This window comes from Rhinopithecus roxellana, chromosome 5 (genome assembly GCF_007565055.1).
Source record: "Rhinopithecus roxellana isolate Shanxi Qingling chromosome 5, ASM756505v1, whole genome shotgun sequence".
Taxonomy (NCBI): Eukaryota; Metazoa; Chordata; class Mammalia; order Primates; family Cercopithecidae; genus Rhinopithecus; species Rhinopithecus roxellana.
The window spans coordinates 147,644,849-147,663,065 of NC_044553.1; the positions used below are offsets into that span (position 1 = coordinate 147,644,849).

The 18,217-nt window shown below is 43.7% G+C and overlaps 1 protein-coding gene across 9 annotated transcripts in view; it reads right to left on the reverse strand.

Moving 5' to 3' along the window:
• FOXN3 (forkhead box N3) overlaps positions 1 to 18,217 on the reverse strand; it is a 469,191-nt gene that overhangs the window by 25,671 nt on the left and 425,303 nt on the right. For 5 of the 9 annotated variants that reach the window (XM_030930895.1, XM_030930894.1, XM_030930891.1 and 2 more), the window contains one exon: positions 9,904 to 9,969. The exons of 3 other annotated variants lie outside the window; for them this stretch is intronic. In XM_030930895.1, the coding sequence (XP_030786755.1) occupies positions 9,904 to 9,969 (66 nt within the window). The remainder of the gene's footprint in view (positions 1 to 9,903; positions 9,970 to 18,217) is intronic. One more of the 9 variants, XM_030930896.1, reaches the window with a different exon arrangement.

The window sequence follows — 18,217 nt, forward strand, 5'->3', positions numbered from 1 at the left end:
AAAGAGACAGGGCAGAGAACATGTGTGGAGCAGAGACAGAGAGAAACACAGACACACACAGACACACACACACACACACGTGCATACACATACACACACAGGCACACATACAGCCACATAGACATGCACAGACACGCACACAGTCACGCACACATGCAGACACAAATGCACACACCCGCACATACAGACATGCACACACACACACAGACACGCGCGCGCACACACGCACACAGACACATGTGCGCACACCTGCACAGACATGCACACACACACAGACACGCGCGCACACATACACGCACGCAGACACATGTGCGCACACCCGCACATACAGACATGCACACACACACACACACAGACACACGCGCGCACACACACACGGGGAAAGAGAGACAGAAAAAGATACCCAGAGAGTAAGACAGAAAGATCAGCTGGTAAGTAGAAATCAGACTAGCAGCTCACAACCAAAGGATTAATGCCTAGGTTTAAAAAAAAAAAAAAAAAGTGAGTTTTCAAAAGTAGGCTTTAAATATTATTTTCTCACATTTATTAAACATAACCTTTTTCCTTCAGTCAGACCCTAACAACAACTCAAAAACCCCAACCTTGTAGGACAGACACCAAGTGACCAAACAAAAGCACCTTCCCATGCTTTGCCATGGGCAGAAGCTGAGAACATCTTTCCATTTGTCTTTAATCCAACAAGGGGAAAAAAATGACCCAAATTGTCTCATAAAAGCCGATTTTACAAGCTACTTGGCACCTCAGCACACACTACACAGTTCATCCCCCAAGGGATCCTCGTGGCCTGAGGAAAGGCCCCTCCCCGGGGTACCCTCTCAAGCAAATCTCCTGAGAAGTCGCTCCTCATCCCACCTTCTCCTAAACACACACATCCCTGGAGCAACCCTAAGACCCTCTTTCACCAGCGGCCATCAGATCTTGTCCATTCTCCATACAAACTCCAAGATCTCCACACCAATCTGATTTTGTCTGAGGGTTACCTAAGAGCTGAGAAATGCAGGGAATCACTGATGTAACCTTTTCTGACCTTCCATACAGCAATTTCATCTGGTTCAAACTAATATTCTGCCATCTGCTGTATCTACCAAAAACTCCCTGTGTCTGAGGGGCAGAGGAGCATCACTAAGTGAGAACACGGGTGAGCTTTCATCTGAGTTCTCTGGTGTGACTCTGTGCAGGTCTCTGGATCTCTGTTTCCCTCTCTGAACACTGTTCTCCCAAGACCCTGTCTGCCATCATGGGTTCAAGACTTCCCAGAGCTCTGGCTGTGCCCATATAGTCCCTGGCACAGTCTCAGATAGTGGCAAGGTGGATAACTAGTGCTTTTTCAAACAAAGACCATCGAAAAGGCTCTAGAAAACTATGCATTCAAAATGAAAACCACTCGGGACATTAGGTGTGTACGCCAGTATTACATGGGTAGAATGCAAGCTTTTCATAAAACACATTGCCATACAGACTTTTTACTTACATAATTTTTAGGTATCTAAGGACATGTTTTCTTTCTTTTTTTTTTTTTTTTTTTTTTTTGAGATGGAGTCTCGCTCTGTCGCCCGGGCTGGAGTGCAGTGGCCGGATCTCAGCTCACTGCTAGCTCCGCCTCCCGGGTTTACGCCATTCTCCTGCCTCAGCCTCCCGAGTAGCTGGGACTACAGGCGCCCGCCACCTCGCCCGGCTAGTTTTTTGTATTTTTAGTAGAGACGGGGTTTCACTGTGTTAGCCAGGATGGTCTCGATCTCCTGACCTCGTGATCTGCCCGTCTCGGCCTCCCAAAGTGCTGGGATTACAGGCTTGAGCCACCGCGCCCGGCCAGGACATGTTTTCAAACCTTGAATCAAACATCACATAGGATGAACGTCCACTATTGAATACGGGGTAATTTTACAGACTGTCAATTCTTTGGGTATTCTGAACCTCTTGCTAATAATTTTTGCCATTTATTTTCCCAGTTTGCGTAAGGCTTTTGTTACTAGGTCTTACAAAAGGTAGGATGGGTGAGAGAATGGAAACTCTCGCCTAAGTCAGTACTACTATTACAGTCCGGTGTTCCATAATCTCCTGTCACCCTAATTAATTGTGAGGGCAGGCAGACCCAGATCAGTAGCTCCCACCATTCCTGATTATCAGCCTGATTCCCGCTAACAGACCACCTTATCTGAGGCAGGAGACTTACCAAGTATCTTTAAATCATAGAACTGTTAGAATGTGGTATGCAGCGAATTATCATGTCTTACACAGTTGATGAATTCTCTATAAGGAAGAATGTCTAAAGTTTATATTACCTAATTTATCTTATCTGATTTCAAGATTTCCTATAAAGTTACAGGAATCAGGATACTGTCATACTGGCGTAAAGTCTAGACATACAGACCAATCGAACAGAACAGAATTCGGAAACAGAGTCACACACATGTGGTCAACTGATTTTTGACAAGGGTACCAAGACAATGCAAAGAGGGAAAAGCAAGTGTTAGAACCACCAGAGATCCATTTGGGAAAAAAATGAACCTTGAGCCTTACACCTCATACCACATATAAAAATTAGAAATGGATTGTAAACCTAAATGTAGGAACTAAAATTACAAAACATCCAGTAGAAAATATAGGAGGAAAAATAGCAATAATTCTCAAGGACAGACATATGCAGAAGATGGCAGAACTCTTGTAGACAGATGCTTTGGATGAAATGTTATGTGTGTTGCCTAAAACGATAGCTTTTCGTTTGCCCATTTTGGGGATTATGGGAGAGGGTCTGCATAATTTTGGTGTACGGCAGTCTCTTAGAAATGGTCAGATAGCCACAGGTTCAGCTGAATTCTGATCGATCTATCTGTCACTAGGGATGTAAAGCAGAGCAGCGACTTAGTCTGATATAATGAACCATGCTGATAAATAACTTAAATATGTAAAATCTCTAATACAGTTTAATTCTTGTCAGTAAAAATTATTACAGTCCCATATACAGATACTAAAACTTTTACCAAGTACTTTCCTATGTATTAGATGATGGAGACATAAGGTAACTACAGGCAAGAGGGAGGGGGAGATCGAGAGAGAGAGAGAATTAAGGAGGCAATGAAAATATACTATAGTAAGTGCTAGGACAGGGGGCCTAGAGGCAGAAAGGATGGAGATACCTAACCCAAACTAAGGGGTATTAGGGAAGGCTTCCTGTAGGAAGTGCCATCTAAACTGGAGTTCAAAGGCAGAAAAATGGCACATACAAAGACCTGGAAGTGATTTTTTAAGGATGCACAATGTGCTCAAGGAACTAAAAGGTTGCTTGGTACAGCATACAATCCTAGCAGAAATGAGATGTGTTTGGACTTTATCCCATGGGTATCGGGAAAACCATTAAGGGGTTTTGAGCAGAGAAGTGCTCTGTGCCGCAGCAGCTGACAGCCAGGCTCTGGAAACCAACCTAGGTCTATAGCCCATCTCTGTCAATTACTCATCATGTCTGCTGAGCAAGCTACTTAAACTCCATAAGATGGGGGACAAAAATGATATTTACCCAGGGTCTCTGGAGACTTAAGTCAGTTAATGAAGGCACGAATATTTGGAAAATGCATGTTAGTTATCAATATCGTCATCATCAACACGATCAACATCCACAGAGGAATCCTGAGGCAGCCTGTGCTTTCTCCATTTCAGAGGAGCTGAAAACCCGTAAAGAACAGAATGGGACAAAATCAGACCACGCCGGAAGAATGTAGCCATCTTCCTGGTGACAGAGTTGCTGGGACAGCAACAGGTGCTGTTATGGCACTTCTGTTCCCCTTGTGTGTGTCGTATCAGAGCCACCCTTGCAGCAGCAACACCCAAAACACATAAAGTTGGACAAAGACAAGGGAAGCCCTGGAATGGGAACAGAGCAAATCCAAGTTAGGGAGGGCAAGTTCTTATTAACCCTGGCATGGTCGTCAAGGCATCTGCCAATCAAGGAAGAAAAGCACCCCTGGGGACAGTGTGGCATGACAGAGTCCTCTGCCCAAATGCTCAGAACCTGTAAGCACCAGGGGTACGGCCAGCAGAGAGGAAAACTAGGAAAGGAAGCCAGTCGTCACCAAGTTCCTACTGGAGACCATGTTCTTTGGATGTTCCTTGTCTCATGGAACCCTCAGGGATGAGGTATGCTGCAGTGGTTAAGAGTGTGAGCTCTGAGCCACACGGCCTCAGTTCGGCCTTGGCCTAGTGCTTCACCTTCCCGGGCCTCCAGACTTAAACATACCTTGTAGGATTGCTCTGAGAATGAAATAAGATAAGCTACGTCAACTGCTTAGCTCAGTGGCTGGCTCGTTATGTAAGCTCATCATCGTCATCATCACCGTCATCCTTCTGCCATCCTACATCACCTCTCTGGCATCCTCTGACTGACGATCTACAAGGACAGGGCTGAATGGGGTCAGAACATGGGGAAATACTTTCAGCCCATTATGCTTTTTGTAGTTATTCCTAACTCTGCATTCACCTATTAAAACATCTTCCTGATTAATGAACAGCATTCATTTCAAAGAGAATCTCATGGACAAAGCTCTCTTGAAGCATTAATAGGCTTTCCCTGAGCTATTTCCTGAACCTCACAAGACTTCTGGCATGTAGACTCAGCTCTTCCTCTGAATCCTGCAGCCTGTTCTCAAATGAGCTGCAACTAAACGCTGCCTCTGCCAACCCTGGCGCTTCTCCGTCCTCATCATTGGCAGTGCTCTCCATGGAGAGATGGAGGATGTGTTCGTGTTTGCTCACCAGCTGCCAGACGCCAGCTGTGACACTTAACTGCACCCCTGTCTTTCTCCTTTCTGCCCCCATCTCCAAGTGTCAGGAACATGGCTTCTGAAGAACAAGTCACAGCCAGTCTAAAATGGCTCTGTTAGAGAAAGGCAGTTCACTACCTACATTAGGAAGCTCGGTGGGAACATGAGTCCATCCTTCAGCCCTTTCTCTACCAGCACATCTACTCTTTCCCTTCGTTTTACTCTCTGTTTCCCTCAGAGCACATGAAGGCACTGAAAGACCAAAACCTTACAGCCAGTCTGCCACACCCGATGTACTGAAATGCACTGGCCTCCAGCTATGTAAGACATCAAAAGTGTTTGACGTCCAAAGTCAACTTCTCCCTCGGATTTGTGGCTCTCTCCAGACAAAGCCCAGGCCTCCAGCATCATCCCTGCAAGTTAGGCCAGTTACGTATTTGTCTTTTAGATGGGAGAATACCCACCCCTGAGGCTCTCAGGATGAGGGACGTTGGCACCACACTTTCCCACACTTGCCATCAACCACGTTCTCGGATGTTAGAGAGGAACTCTAAGCTTTCTGGTTTTAACTAGCAAGAAGGCAACCTTCACACGTAAGAAGAGAGCCAAACAGAGCAGCACCGCTCATTGTAGATGCTATGATCTAAATGGGATAACGCAATCCTGAGAATCTTAAAAAAAAAAAAAGTCTAAGGTCCAGGACAAACCCCTCCACGCTACATAGTCCCTCAGCACTTCCCCGGCTCCCCTCCTGAGGCTTAGCTTCATTGGTGTTTCACAACTTCTAAAATTAACCTCTGAGCTCTTGCCGCTGCCTTTGGAGGGCAGCCCTGGCTAACTCTCTCAGAGGCCATAAGCTGAGCAGCAGGTGATTCCGCTAATCCTTCCCCTTCCTAAAGTCGGCCTTTCCACCTGCTTACTTGGAAGCGCACTGGGGAGGGGGCTGGCACGGGGAGACACAGCCTATTTCCTGGTTGTCTTCCCTCTGCTGTGTCTGACATACATCCCAGTTCCAGGCAGGGGGAGGAACGCCTTCCCCCAATCCCTCCCCTTCCCTTGTTCCATTTTGTTGTTTTGTTTATTATCTAGAGTTCGTCTCTGGGAACCTTCCAAACAGGGATTATATAAGCCTTTGAAGATGAGTAATGGAGATCTGGCTTCTCCTGACTAACGAGTCCTCCATTAGGGTTAAAGCTGACTCACGGGGCTTGTCAAAGGGGAACTAACTGCAAAGCAGGTACTTAAGGAGATACTAGAAGCTGGAATTAGTCTACATAGCCATTTTGAGGGTGGGGAGGGTGGGGTAGGCAGAAGGATTTGACTGGAGCATAATCCAAAGTCCAGGAGGTAATGAGCCAGCCATGTCCCAATGTCCCATGCTGACTGTTCTGAAGGCAGCATCCTATAGAGCGTGTGAGACATGGTGGCTCTCCTTGCAGAATGTTTCCTATGCTGCAAACAGGCAAAGTCTAAAAAGGCTAATGTCACATGCACAGCGGATGCTGCCAGGAGGACAAAATGTTGCAGCCTGAGGTTTTTATTAGATGCACACTGCTGCTGCACTGTAAGTGAAGAATTAGACTGAAATGAGAGGTGGAGGGACCCATAGGGACTCCAGCCCAAGCAAGACATTGTGTGCTGGGCTCCCGTGGGGCAACACGGACCCTCCAACGATAAAGAGGCTTGCTCTGCCTGCAGCTCTCAACAGCATCTGAGCCATTTCCTTTGTGCAACCTACTCAGCTTCAGACCCTGGACTGTGGCCAGTCTGCTGGCCTTGTGCTAGCTTTACAGATGCTGAGCAAGGGTAGGAGGAAGAGAAAAGATCTAAGTGGCTGCCATCTGGTGACCTGGAGTGGCTATGAAGGGTGAGGACAAAGGCAAAGCCTTCCAGCCATCCAGGCCAGCCTCTATCTGCTGGGAGCAGAACAGCAGCAGAAGAGACTGGGTTGGTGGCCCCCATGCAAGCAGGGGCATCTAGCAGCCCGAGAGGTGAAAACAAGGGGCTATAAATAGCACCGCACGAGGAAGCTCTATAAACAGGGCCCAGCCACAGCACCAGCCCACGGGGGAATACAGGCAGGCTGTGCGCAGACAGGAAATGTGTTGCTCTCGGAAGCCACGCTCCCCACTCATGGGCAGCGGCAGAACCCCTCAACCTGGAGAAGACCTGGGAGATACCAACACTGGGACACAGGCACACAAACACCCCTATGTAGGCTGCCCACACACCATTACTGTGGCTGGCTGGCTGTTGCCTTTAACCATTTTTGCACAGGAATAGCCTCTCACTTTTTCCAGGCCTTGGGCGATGCCGGCAGGGCAGGGGATGACTGCCTAATCATTCTATCTGTAATGCTTCTCCCTTAAGGCAAAGGACTGCCTCAAATCCCAAGAAACATAATGTTATACAACATGAAATGAAAAGAAAGGTGGCAGGGGCCGGGGCATGGAGAAAGAGTGAAGCCAGAAAGAGCTAACCACAAGCTGCAGATACATTCCTCTGGTTGGGTTTATGGGCAGGATCGGCCAGCTGATTTCCCAAGTGCACAGAGAAGACGCTCCGTGCATCTTCACTCCCTTGCTAAGATACTGCTCCAATCCTCAGAGTCCTTACAACCTGCCCCTTGACTATGCTTGCCCTTGACCTCCAGGGCATTGAAATAGGGCTGGCGGTCAGATGAGACAGTGAATGCAAAGGTGGTGTCCCTACTCTCTGCTCAGTCTTCACATTTACTTTTCTGTTACTCCTGTCCATGAGCATCTCCTTCTATGACCTTTGGAGGCACCCTGGGTTCTTTCCTTCCACTGTCTTGGAGCCCCATTCTTGGCCTGGGGCTTTCATGAAGGCTGTGGCTGGATTTCTCACACTGCGGTAATAGCCTTCTAAAAAAAGCCTTCTAAAAATGAGCCTACAGCTTCAAAACGTGAACACTGAGCTTGTAAAACTCAAATTCAGCATTTCAATGTAAATAGGACTGTGGCTACCCTGGAAAAAGAAGTATTTACAGTTGGAGTGTTACAGAGATGGAGAGGGGTGGCGAACACCAAAAACAACTCGTCTACTCATCAGGAGAAACCTTTTTCCTTTCCTACCCATGCTCAAGAATCCAGTAATCATGGACATTTATGGAAGCCGCTGAGGATCTGTGAATGATCCATCAGTCCCCTTGCCTGGCTTGGTTTCATTTCAAAGATGCTCCAGGCTCCAGCAGGCCTGCTTCACCAGACTCTTCTCCAAAATGGCAGCCTGGTGATGAGGTCCCAGAAGAGAAAGACATTTCTAAAAATGGGTACTGCTCAGGTCCATTATGATTAAGCTGGCCCCATGTAGCCTCTTCTAGCAGAAGTCCATAATCCCATTTTCCCTCTGAACTTCAGCAACCAGCTGGAAGTATTTTTGTTAAGCTAATGATCACTGTGTAGTGGCTGGGTGCAAAGGAAGGTGCTCGAATCTTACATGGCTCAGATGAAATCAGTATGTTTCCACTGGGTTGAGTTATGCAACTTAATTTTAGAAATCTTTTCAGCCTGGAACTTGATTACAATCTGGTCTGTACTTTTCCTGCAATGCCATCTAAGAATGGAAGTTTATTTAAAAAAAAATTTAAAAACATATATATTTCTCTGAAATATAAAACATCATTTAAAAACCACACTCCAGGTTAACTGCTCGTTACAGAGCTAGACCAGTGACACATCTGCTTAGCAGTGGCGTTTGCATGTCAGAGGTGTAGGGAGTCCAACATTGCAATAGCTGGAGGTCTGAGTTTAGAAAGAGAGAATCAGAACTCTAGACTGTTCGGAACAGGTAATGGCAGCTCCAGGCAGAGGAACAAGCCTCCCTGAGAATGCTCAGCTGAATTTCTTGGGTCTTTTAAAACAGGAATAAATAAGAAAGGTTGGAGTCAAATATCTTAAAGCCGTCAGGAAGGCTGGACAAGCAGGGGGGCTACTATGGATGGCCCGGAACTCCACGTAGTCCACTACTAACAAAAGGCACCTGTTTTGGGTCTGAGGATGGATGTTTTCCTGTGTGAAGTACCATCCACTCCAAAGGCAGGGACTCCCCACTGCTCAGGCAGCCACGTGGCCCTCAGAGAGCCAGAACCCAAAATGAGCTGAAGGCCTAGCCATAAGAAGGAGACAGGTGAGTGCCAGCCCCTAAGCGGCAGTGTTATAGTGGTGTCTGCTGCTTCATGTCACCATGTCCTCACCAGCGTGTTTCATCAGTAAGAAAGAGGCTGTAACGCAGCAATGTCTTAACAAGCTGAGCAGATCCTGGTAAACCAGTTGTCTGTGTGTTCAACAGGGTTCTAGCTGGGTGTGGGATGTGGACACAGGTACTGACCTCGAGTTGGGAGGAGGAAGGGACAGATATCTTTGTTCGAAGCCATTCTTCATCCCTTGGGAAGAGATCTTTCTAAAACCATGGTAGACTAGCTCCAGAGATGGGAAAAACCTCAGGTGGTGAGAAGAGAAGTCTCAGTAAGGAAGAGTTGTCTCAAACTTGACATTGTTCAAGGCCAACAGAAGGTGAGGATGGGAGTCCTGCTTAGCTAAACAGCCCTGCCCTGCTATCTGGGGCAGCCTGGGAGGCTGGGTGGAAATGGTCCAAGCTGGTAGCATGGTTTCATTTCAAAGATATTCCAGGCTCCAACAGGCCTATTTCACTAGACTCTTCTCCAAAACGGCAGCCTGGTGATAAGGTCCCAGAAGAGAAAGAAATTTCTAAAAATGGGTACTGCTCCTGTCCATTATGGTTAAGTTGACCCCATGTAGCCTCTTCTAGGAGAAACTACAAACTCACAGGAGCAATACCTACAGGAGCAAGGAAGGCCTCTCCACTGGGACTCAATAAAGGATCTGTTTCCCTTTCCCCACGTCTTAAGTCCTGAAATTATATGAGAACTTTCTCATCTTGGAAACACACCTATGCATTCATTCATACATATGCATGGCTGCATGTTTATATGCATATGCATGTAATCATGTACTTATGTAGCTTTTAAAGTGATTCTACAAGGGAAGTTCTACTTTAGCATTAGTTCTTCCTATGACCTGGTGTATAAATGAGAAGGTTAAGTTCACAAACTATGGTGCTGTAGGCTATAGAAATATCTACTCACAACCTGCTTGTATCTCAGGGGGAGTATTCAAAAGCATCATGGCACTGGCAGCATCAATGTCAGGATCTGGAAAAATCAACCAATAAATAACATTATTTACAACGGGGCCGGTGTGTGTGTGTGTTTTTCCCCCTGCAAGTTACAGTTCATGAATGCAACAGAGAAAAAAAAATATCCAGGAACTAGATGAGCTATCCCAAAGGCGACATTCTTCCCAGTGGGATTTGAGAAGAAGAAAAGATGTTCTAGAATGAGATTTAAGGATCATGTTAGTAAATTTTTCATCACACAAGCATGGTCTCTTCTCATGTTGTTAATTTTATAATTTGCACCGTATGTTCCTGATAAATTGCTGATCTATGCACCCCCATAGCTTTTACCCTGGGGTGAGGAGCAGGAGAGTCAGTGACAATAGGAAGTTCAGCCATAGGAATCTTTAATGAACTGGGAAAAGCTCACAGCATCAGGAAAACATTAAACACACCTGCATCTAGTGAGCTACAAACAAGACATCTGGTCATTTCCATTTGTCAGCAGAATGTAAGTTGTGTTTCACGAGGTTGTGTGTTTGTAACAGCGGTGTGGAGGTGGTGAAGGCATTTAAAAAAAGCACTTAAAATATAAAGAAAAAATTAAAGTTCTCATGTTGAGGGCAAAATGTTTGCTTCCACTGCTATTATTGCTTTTAATATGGGTTAAAAAAAAAATACTCATCACTTCATTGCTATAATTCTTAATAGGTTTCTGAATCCTTACTGATCCACCAGTTGACAGATGGCAGGTTATATAGAGACAGAGAAAAATATTATCCTTTTATAACTAAATTCATTTTCCTCTGAGAAACAGCAGCTCTGCTGCTATGGAAATGAAGGTCACCATGACAACAGTAAACAACCCCCAAGAACGGTCACTGAATAGGCTGAAAAGAACATCTGCCCCAGCGCAGCGTCCCAGCTGCCCTGGGGCGAAATTCACTAATAGTGCAGTGATGCTGCGTGACAGAAGCTGCCGCCTGTGCCCTGTCCAAATAAACGAAGTGTGCAATCGAAGTCGACATCAAAATGCCTTCCCTTGCAGATTACTGCCTCTGTGTCCGCTAAACCCAATGACTAATGATGGGGGACAAGGGGCTCGCACTTGTCAGTTTTTGTACAAATTACATACCAAAAAATTCAATTTACTACTAATGGCTCCATGGCACTTTATTTTGAGTATGATGGTAGAAAATTACTTTTTTAATGTTTAAAAAAGTACATTTTTCATACTTTATACGTGTGGTTTAATTCCAACGGAATAATACGATGTGGTAAAAAGAGGCCCACAAGCAATTAATGATATGGACGATGCTGGTTCCCAAAGACAAGGTCTCAAGAAAGAAAGAAAAAAAAACAGACCTTGACTCTGAAGAGTTTTTTTCTATTTTGCCTGCAGGAGGCCTGTTACTTACACTCCATAATGGACTAAAAGTTTATTTTAATAAGTACATTATATGAGAAACAAGTAAATTAACTTATTTGGCAACTCCAGGGGTGAAATTCCTAAAACAGTCACCATTTCCCACTGACATTAGTATATATATTATATATGTAAACTACTATATATAAATTATATCAACTAATATAATTAATCATGAATCAAATATATATAAACTATTATATATAATATACATACTATATTAGCTACTATATATAATAGTATATATATAGTTTATATATTTGGCAACTCCAGGGGTGAAATACCTTAAACAGTCACCATTTCTCACTGATATTAATATATATTATATATTAATATATTAACTACAATGCACTTTATATATGTATATTAATATTATATATTAAGATATACTAACCATTATATATAATAGTATATTATTAAGTACTTTTATATATAATATATAAATTATGCATACTGTTATATATAATCATTAATAAAATATATATTGTTATATAATAGTATACATAGTTTATACTATATACAATAGTTAATATACTATAAAATACATAAAATATTAGTTTATAATAGCTGTATGTTATAGTTTATAATATATAATTTATGTTATATATTATAAACTATAGCTTATATATACTAGTACATATAAGTTAATATAAACTATATTAGTTTATAATGTATAAGTTTATAACAATATACGAATTATATAACATATGTTATATGTAATATAAACTATGTAAACTATAATATAAACTCTATAAACTATATAATATATAATATCGACTATCTAAACTTTATACAGTTTATATATAATAGTATACATAATAGTTAATATATACTACTATATAATGGTTAATATGGTTTATATATATACTATTATAAAATAGTTTACATATTAATTAGTTGAATGATTTTATATATTTAATACATAAATATATAAGATATATAAAAAAATATTTATATATATAAAACCATTCAACTAAAAAATTAAAAGTTCTCCCCACTGCCCCTGTGGCTCCCACTGCCCTGGGTCCCTTGGTCCCCCACAGGGCCTGTTGCCTGGAAGTAGCACTCACAGCCCCAGCATTCTTGCTGGCATCTCACAAGTCACAAGGGACAAGCAGTTCCTGACGGGGGGCTGTTAAGGCCACAGGCCTTTCCCTCTTGCCCCTCCTTTTAGAAATGGCCTTTTCCTTTCTCAGGGGGTAGCCAAGAAAAATGTTTTCCTGCCAAGCAAAAGGTCTCTGCCATTACTGAGAACGCAACTGCTACAGGTGACCATGGTTGGCCTGGCTACATGGTCCCTGCCTCCACAGGTGACTCGTACCCAAAGTTTTTCTCAGTGGCCAGGAGGTTTGCTGGGCCTAGAACAAGAGGAAACACAGGGAGGAAGTCTGGAGTCTTTTTCTATTTATATTGCCAGAAAGTTAAAGGAAGTATTTCTGTATTCTTCAAAAACACATTAAAGGAAATTGTAGGGGGACACAAATAAAAAGAAGACATAGTGAAAGAAAGAAAACAGAAAGAGAGAAAGGAAACCTTAAAGGAAAAGTATCCCATCAATAATCACACATGTAGGAGAACCTAAGTGGGGCATTCCCAAGGCACACTTGCCGGGGTGCTTTGGATCTGTAGAGCATCCACCTGTGACCCCCCCACCCCCAACCAGCCAAGCCAAACAGATACATAAACTGAAACAAAAGCAGCATGCTGAGGGACATGTCCCCTGTCTTTCCTTCAAACCAGAGTGCCATGCCTGATGCCTCCACAGATAAAAATCCTGATGTGATCATGGAACTAGTGCTGGTCATTCGGGGCAGGTGCAACCCCCAGCCTTCACATGATCTCATTCACAATGCATTCCTACAGCCCCACTCTCCCTTCTGAAAGGATCAGTTCCTGAATAAGTAGCCCTATGGGCAGAATGGAGCAGAGAGCAAGGCTTGGGATTCTCCTCTCTTGACATCTTAGTAAGCGAATTGGCAAATGCAAGAACTGCAAATGGTAGGAGAAAATTAAAATGTTTATGCACACTGGCATACTACAGTACCAGCCCTTCCCCAGGGGAATACAGCTGAGTGCCACTGTTTCAAAAATCAACTTTATTGAGGGATGATTTACATACAAGAACATGTGTCCATTTTAACTGTAGAGTTTTATGAGTTCTGACACCACTGTTACCACCATCATCAAGATAAAGAGCATAGCCAAGATAGAGATTTCCATCACCCCAAGTTTACTTGCACCCCTTGGCAGACATACCTACCCCTAGTCTGGATGACCATGGATTTGCCTTCTGTTATTCATCAAAGATGTGGTGTCAATAGTTCATTCCTTATGGCTATCACTGAGTTGTAGTCACTGAATGGATATACCACAATTCATTCACTTGTAGGTTGACATTGGATTGTTTCCAGTTTTGGATATGATACAAAAGCTGCTGTGAACTTTTATACCAGTCTTTTTTGAACCTGTGTTTTCATTTCTCTTGGAAAATTGCTGGTGAATTTATGTTTAGCTTTACAGAGAATCGCTACATTGTTTTCCAAAGAGGGTGCGTGTACCATGTAGGAGAGTTTCAATTGCTCCATATTTTTTGCCACTACTTGAAATTGTCAATCTTTAAAAACGTTAGCCATCTAGGGCATATATAGTGATATTTCACTGTGGTTTTCATTTGTATTTCCCTAATGACAAATAACCTTGAGCATCTTTTCACGTGCTTGATGGCCATTCGCATCTTACATGAAAAGTCTGTTAAAGACTTTTATCCATTTTTTAGTTAGGTGGTTCAACTAGTACTATTCAGTTGTAAGATTTTTAAAAATATTTGGAATATAAGTCCTCTATGAGATACATGTTTTTTTCTCAGCCCATGGTTTACTATTCTGTTTCCTAAGAGTGTCTTTTAAGAAGCAGAAGTCTTCAATTTTTACTTAGTCCAGTTTACCATTTTGTTCTTTTACAGCTTAGTGTCTTTTGTGTTCTAAGAAATCTTAGCCTACCCTAAAATTGCAAAGATTTCCCAAGTGTCATCTTTTTGGTTTTCATTTGTGAGTGTACTAGATATAACACTTTCTGGGTTCAATATCTAGATTCACAGGCAAACAAAAATAGACATAATCACTCAGACCTCTTTCCTTATTCAGCAAGCTGGTTAAGCACAGACCTAGCACTGTAGATCAATGCCAGAAGGACCCTCTTTGGCTCCTGGGGTGAACACCAGGCAGCCTAATGAGTCTGATAACCTTCTATGGAAAACTGTCCTGGACTCTCTGGTAGAACATCTCATAAGCCTTTCTCCTTGTCACACCCTGACACCCTGTCAGTGCTTCTATCTTCAGAGCCACCAACCTCCTGTCTCTCCTCTCCAAAGAGAAGAGACGCTATAATGCTTACACTTATCTATTATTAAAATACTTAAGTTTTTCCCCTCTTTTTAAAAGTCATGAAAGTAATGTGTGCTCACTGTAAAAAAAAAAAATACACTGGATGGATATAATTTGAGAGATAAACGCCTTCTCTATAGGCTTATTTTCAAAATCATATTTTCTTATATATATGTCCAGAAATTGTCTATGGAAAAACAAGCATATATATATACATTCATCGAAATACAAACACACACATATATACTTACTCATGCACGCAAATTTATCTTTTTAAAAAACAACTTTACATGGAAAATAGTTTCCTGCAACTTAAAATTTTTTTCACTTAACGTATTTCGTCAGCCTTTTATATTAGTATATGATATCAAAAGTTTTTCTACAGTGAGATTTTTGTGCATAAAAACACACTGCACTGTTTGTACAGGCATTCCCTTTTCTTTAGATTGCAAACTACCAGAAGGTAGAAAGAAAGTGTTTGAGTTGATTATATAACTTGTGCTCAGCACGGTACTCCAACCTACAGATTCTGGGCACACTTCTCCCAGTCCCCTCACCCAAACACCCCTCCCTTTGATCTCTCCACCCCACCCCTTCCTATGAGGATACAGTGCTGCCCCACTCTCTCCCTCCCGTGCCTCTCTCTGGGGCTCATTCCCGCTCTCTACCTTAGGTAATGTGCTACTTTTCATCAGTACACTCTGGGTCTCTATAAAAAAGTCTAAATTTTCTGTGGTCAAGAGAGACTACTGGTGGTTTACCTCTTTAGACAGCAGAGGAACTTTCTGATGCAGGCACGCTATTGTGGTAGGATGCTTTTGACCAAAGACATTGGAGCTTTGTGTCTGGAATTATTTCAGGGGACTGGGTAGCTGTTTGGTGGATAGCGGGGGCTTCCGCTTCAGAGGCATAGCTGATTGTGAAGGATAAAGGGCCCGGGATGAGGTCTCTAGGAGGGGAGCAGTGGATTGGCTTTGTAGGATCTTCCCTAGATGGTCCAACCCAGTTTATCAGCATAAGAAAAGAGACAGGCATTTTGGCCAGGAACTCTTTCTAGGAATGAGGACCCACTTGGCAGGAGTGCTTCATGTTGTATCTCAGGGGAATGAAGTGAGACAGAGGGGTACAAGAGAACAAGGAAGTGCCACCCTTTAAACTTTTGGATGGGCAGGGTCCTCCCATCAGTACCTAATTCAGCATCCTAATTCAGGAACCAAGTCATTGATTGCTGCTTCATTCAGCCTCACACCACGCACGCTGCCATGGGTGCTGAATTAATTCAGGAACCAAATCAATGATTGCTGGTTCATTCAGCCTCACACCACACGTGCTGTCATGGGTGCTGAACAGAGTTATGACCAACCATTACCCAAACTGAGCCAATCTCAAATCCCATATTAAAAAAAATTCCTCCTTCGCCCATGCTTCAGTAACAAACGTTACTTCTCCTCTGGACCGGTTCCCAGCAGCCTATTTCAATTTTCATCTTTAATGCAGTTGTCTTATCACATTGCCTCTTCTCTATAGTACGAGACTGGAAAACGGTCACACATCTTAAAGATGTTTTCAAATCCTCTTGTTCTGAATGTACACACACAGTTATATTATGCTGCAGGGAGACGAACAGGTAACACAGTTTCCAGCTATTTGGGTGAAGAAAAATATTGAGCCTCAGTTTCTCAAACTGTTGAGATGGTTCCTTTTGTTGTGGAAGAGGCTTCTCCTCTGCGGACAGGATAGGAAAAGCACTGCACTAGACATGAGGATTCTTGGGTTTTAAGTCCTGGGTCTGCTGACTTTCCTTTCATTTTGCTGTGCCTGAGTCCACTCATTTTAAAATGATGGGTGGGTGGCTGCAGACCTGGAAGGGGCCGGTTTGGTTTTTCATCCCTTTCCACATAGTTCCTGCTCTGTAATATCCCTTGACTTGGTCCTCCCTCTGTGACTTGTGGTTGCCAGAGCTACAGATTCCAAGAAACACCTACCAAATAGGGCATCTACTCCAAAGACCTTAGGGGCAGCTAACAGCCTTAGTAAGGCTGGGAGAATATACTATTGCCTCCAGAAAGCCATGGCCTGTCCTGATAGGTCCCTGCCAGGTCTACTTCACAGGAATCCATCAAGTCTGGTGTGGGTATTCTGTGGGTTCCTGGTGTGTTTTTTTTTTTTTTTTTTTTGAGACGGAGTCTCGCTCTGTCACCCGGGCTGGAGTGCAGTGGCCGGATCTCAGCTCACTGCAAGCTCCGCCTCCCGGGTTTACGCCATTCTCCTGCCTCAGCCTCCAGAGTAGCTGGGACTACAGGCGCCCACCACCTCGCCCGGCTAGTTTTTTTTTTTGTATTTTTTAGTAGAGACGGGGTTTCACCATTTTAGCCAGGATGGTCTCGATCTCCTGACCTTGTGATCCGCCCGTCTCGGCCTCCCAAAGTGCTAGGATTACAGGCTTGAGCCACCGCGCCCGGCCCCTGGTGTGGTTTCTAAGCATGTTCACTCCCCTTCCTCTGGGATTGAGTTTCAGAGGGAAGTGACTTGGAGAGGCCATCTGCTTTAACAAACTAAGACTACAAGGCCAGCAGGAAGCCCCTGCTTCAATCCACACTGCAATATACACCTGCTACAAAAATGTAAGCACTGCCTTCAGCACGTCTGAGCTGACCGACCTAACAAAACAATGACAATGAAACACTTCCCATAGAGAAAGCCTAAGAATCATAACCATTACCGTCTTAGAAATCATGTGATTTTCCACAGGGCTAATGTGTTTCTCCAGCTCTCCCTGCTCTCCCTCACACCTGAGGAGTCTTATAGGATGATGAAATCTCTTTAACTGAATAAAATAAATTCAAGAAACAAACAAAAATACCAAATAATAGATGAAAAGATCAGATATAAAAACACGGGTAAACTGGGCATGGTGGCGTAATCCCACCACTTTGGGAGGCCAAGGTGGCAGATTGATTGAGGTCAGGAGTTCAAGACCAGCCTGGTGAACATGGTGAAACCCCATCTCTACTAAAAATACAAAGATTAGCTGGACGTGGTGGTGCACACCTGTAGTCCCAGCTACTCAGGGGGCTGGAGCATAAGAACTGCTTGAACCCAGGAGGCAGAGGTTGCAGTGAGCCAAGATGGTGCCACTGCACTCCAGCCTGGGCGATGGAGTGAGACTGTGTCAAAAAAAAACACAAAAAAACCCATGGGTACATGGTCAGATACATACACTAGGGTGTTCCCTAGCACCTAGAACAGTGCCTGGAACATCTGGAGTGCTGGATAGTTAGTGAACAAGTGAATGGATGGCTTGTCCAATCTGCTGCTGGGTGAATCCAGCTACCTGAGGTCTGGCACCCAGCTTGGGGGAGAAGTACTGGATGTTCCACAGGGAATAAGCCTCCAGATGTGCAGTGAAATTCCATGGGAACCCCAGAAAACCAAACATCAGGCTCCACCCCAGCTGAAGGAATCTTTGTAGGAAT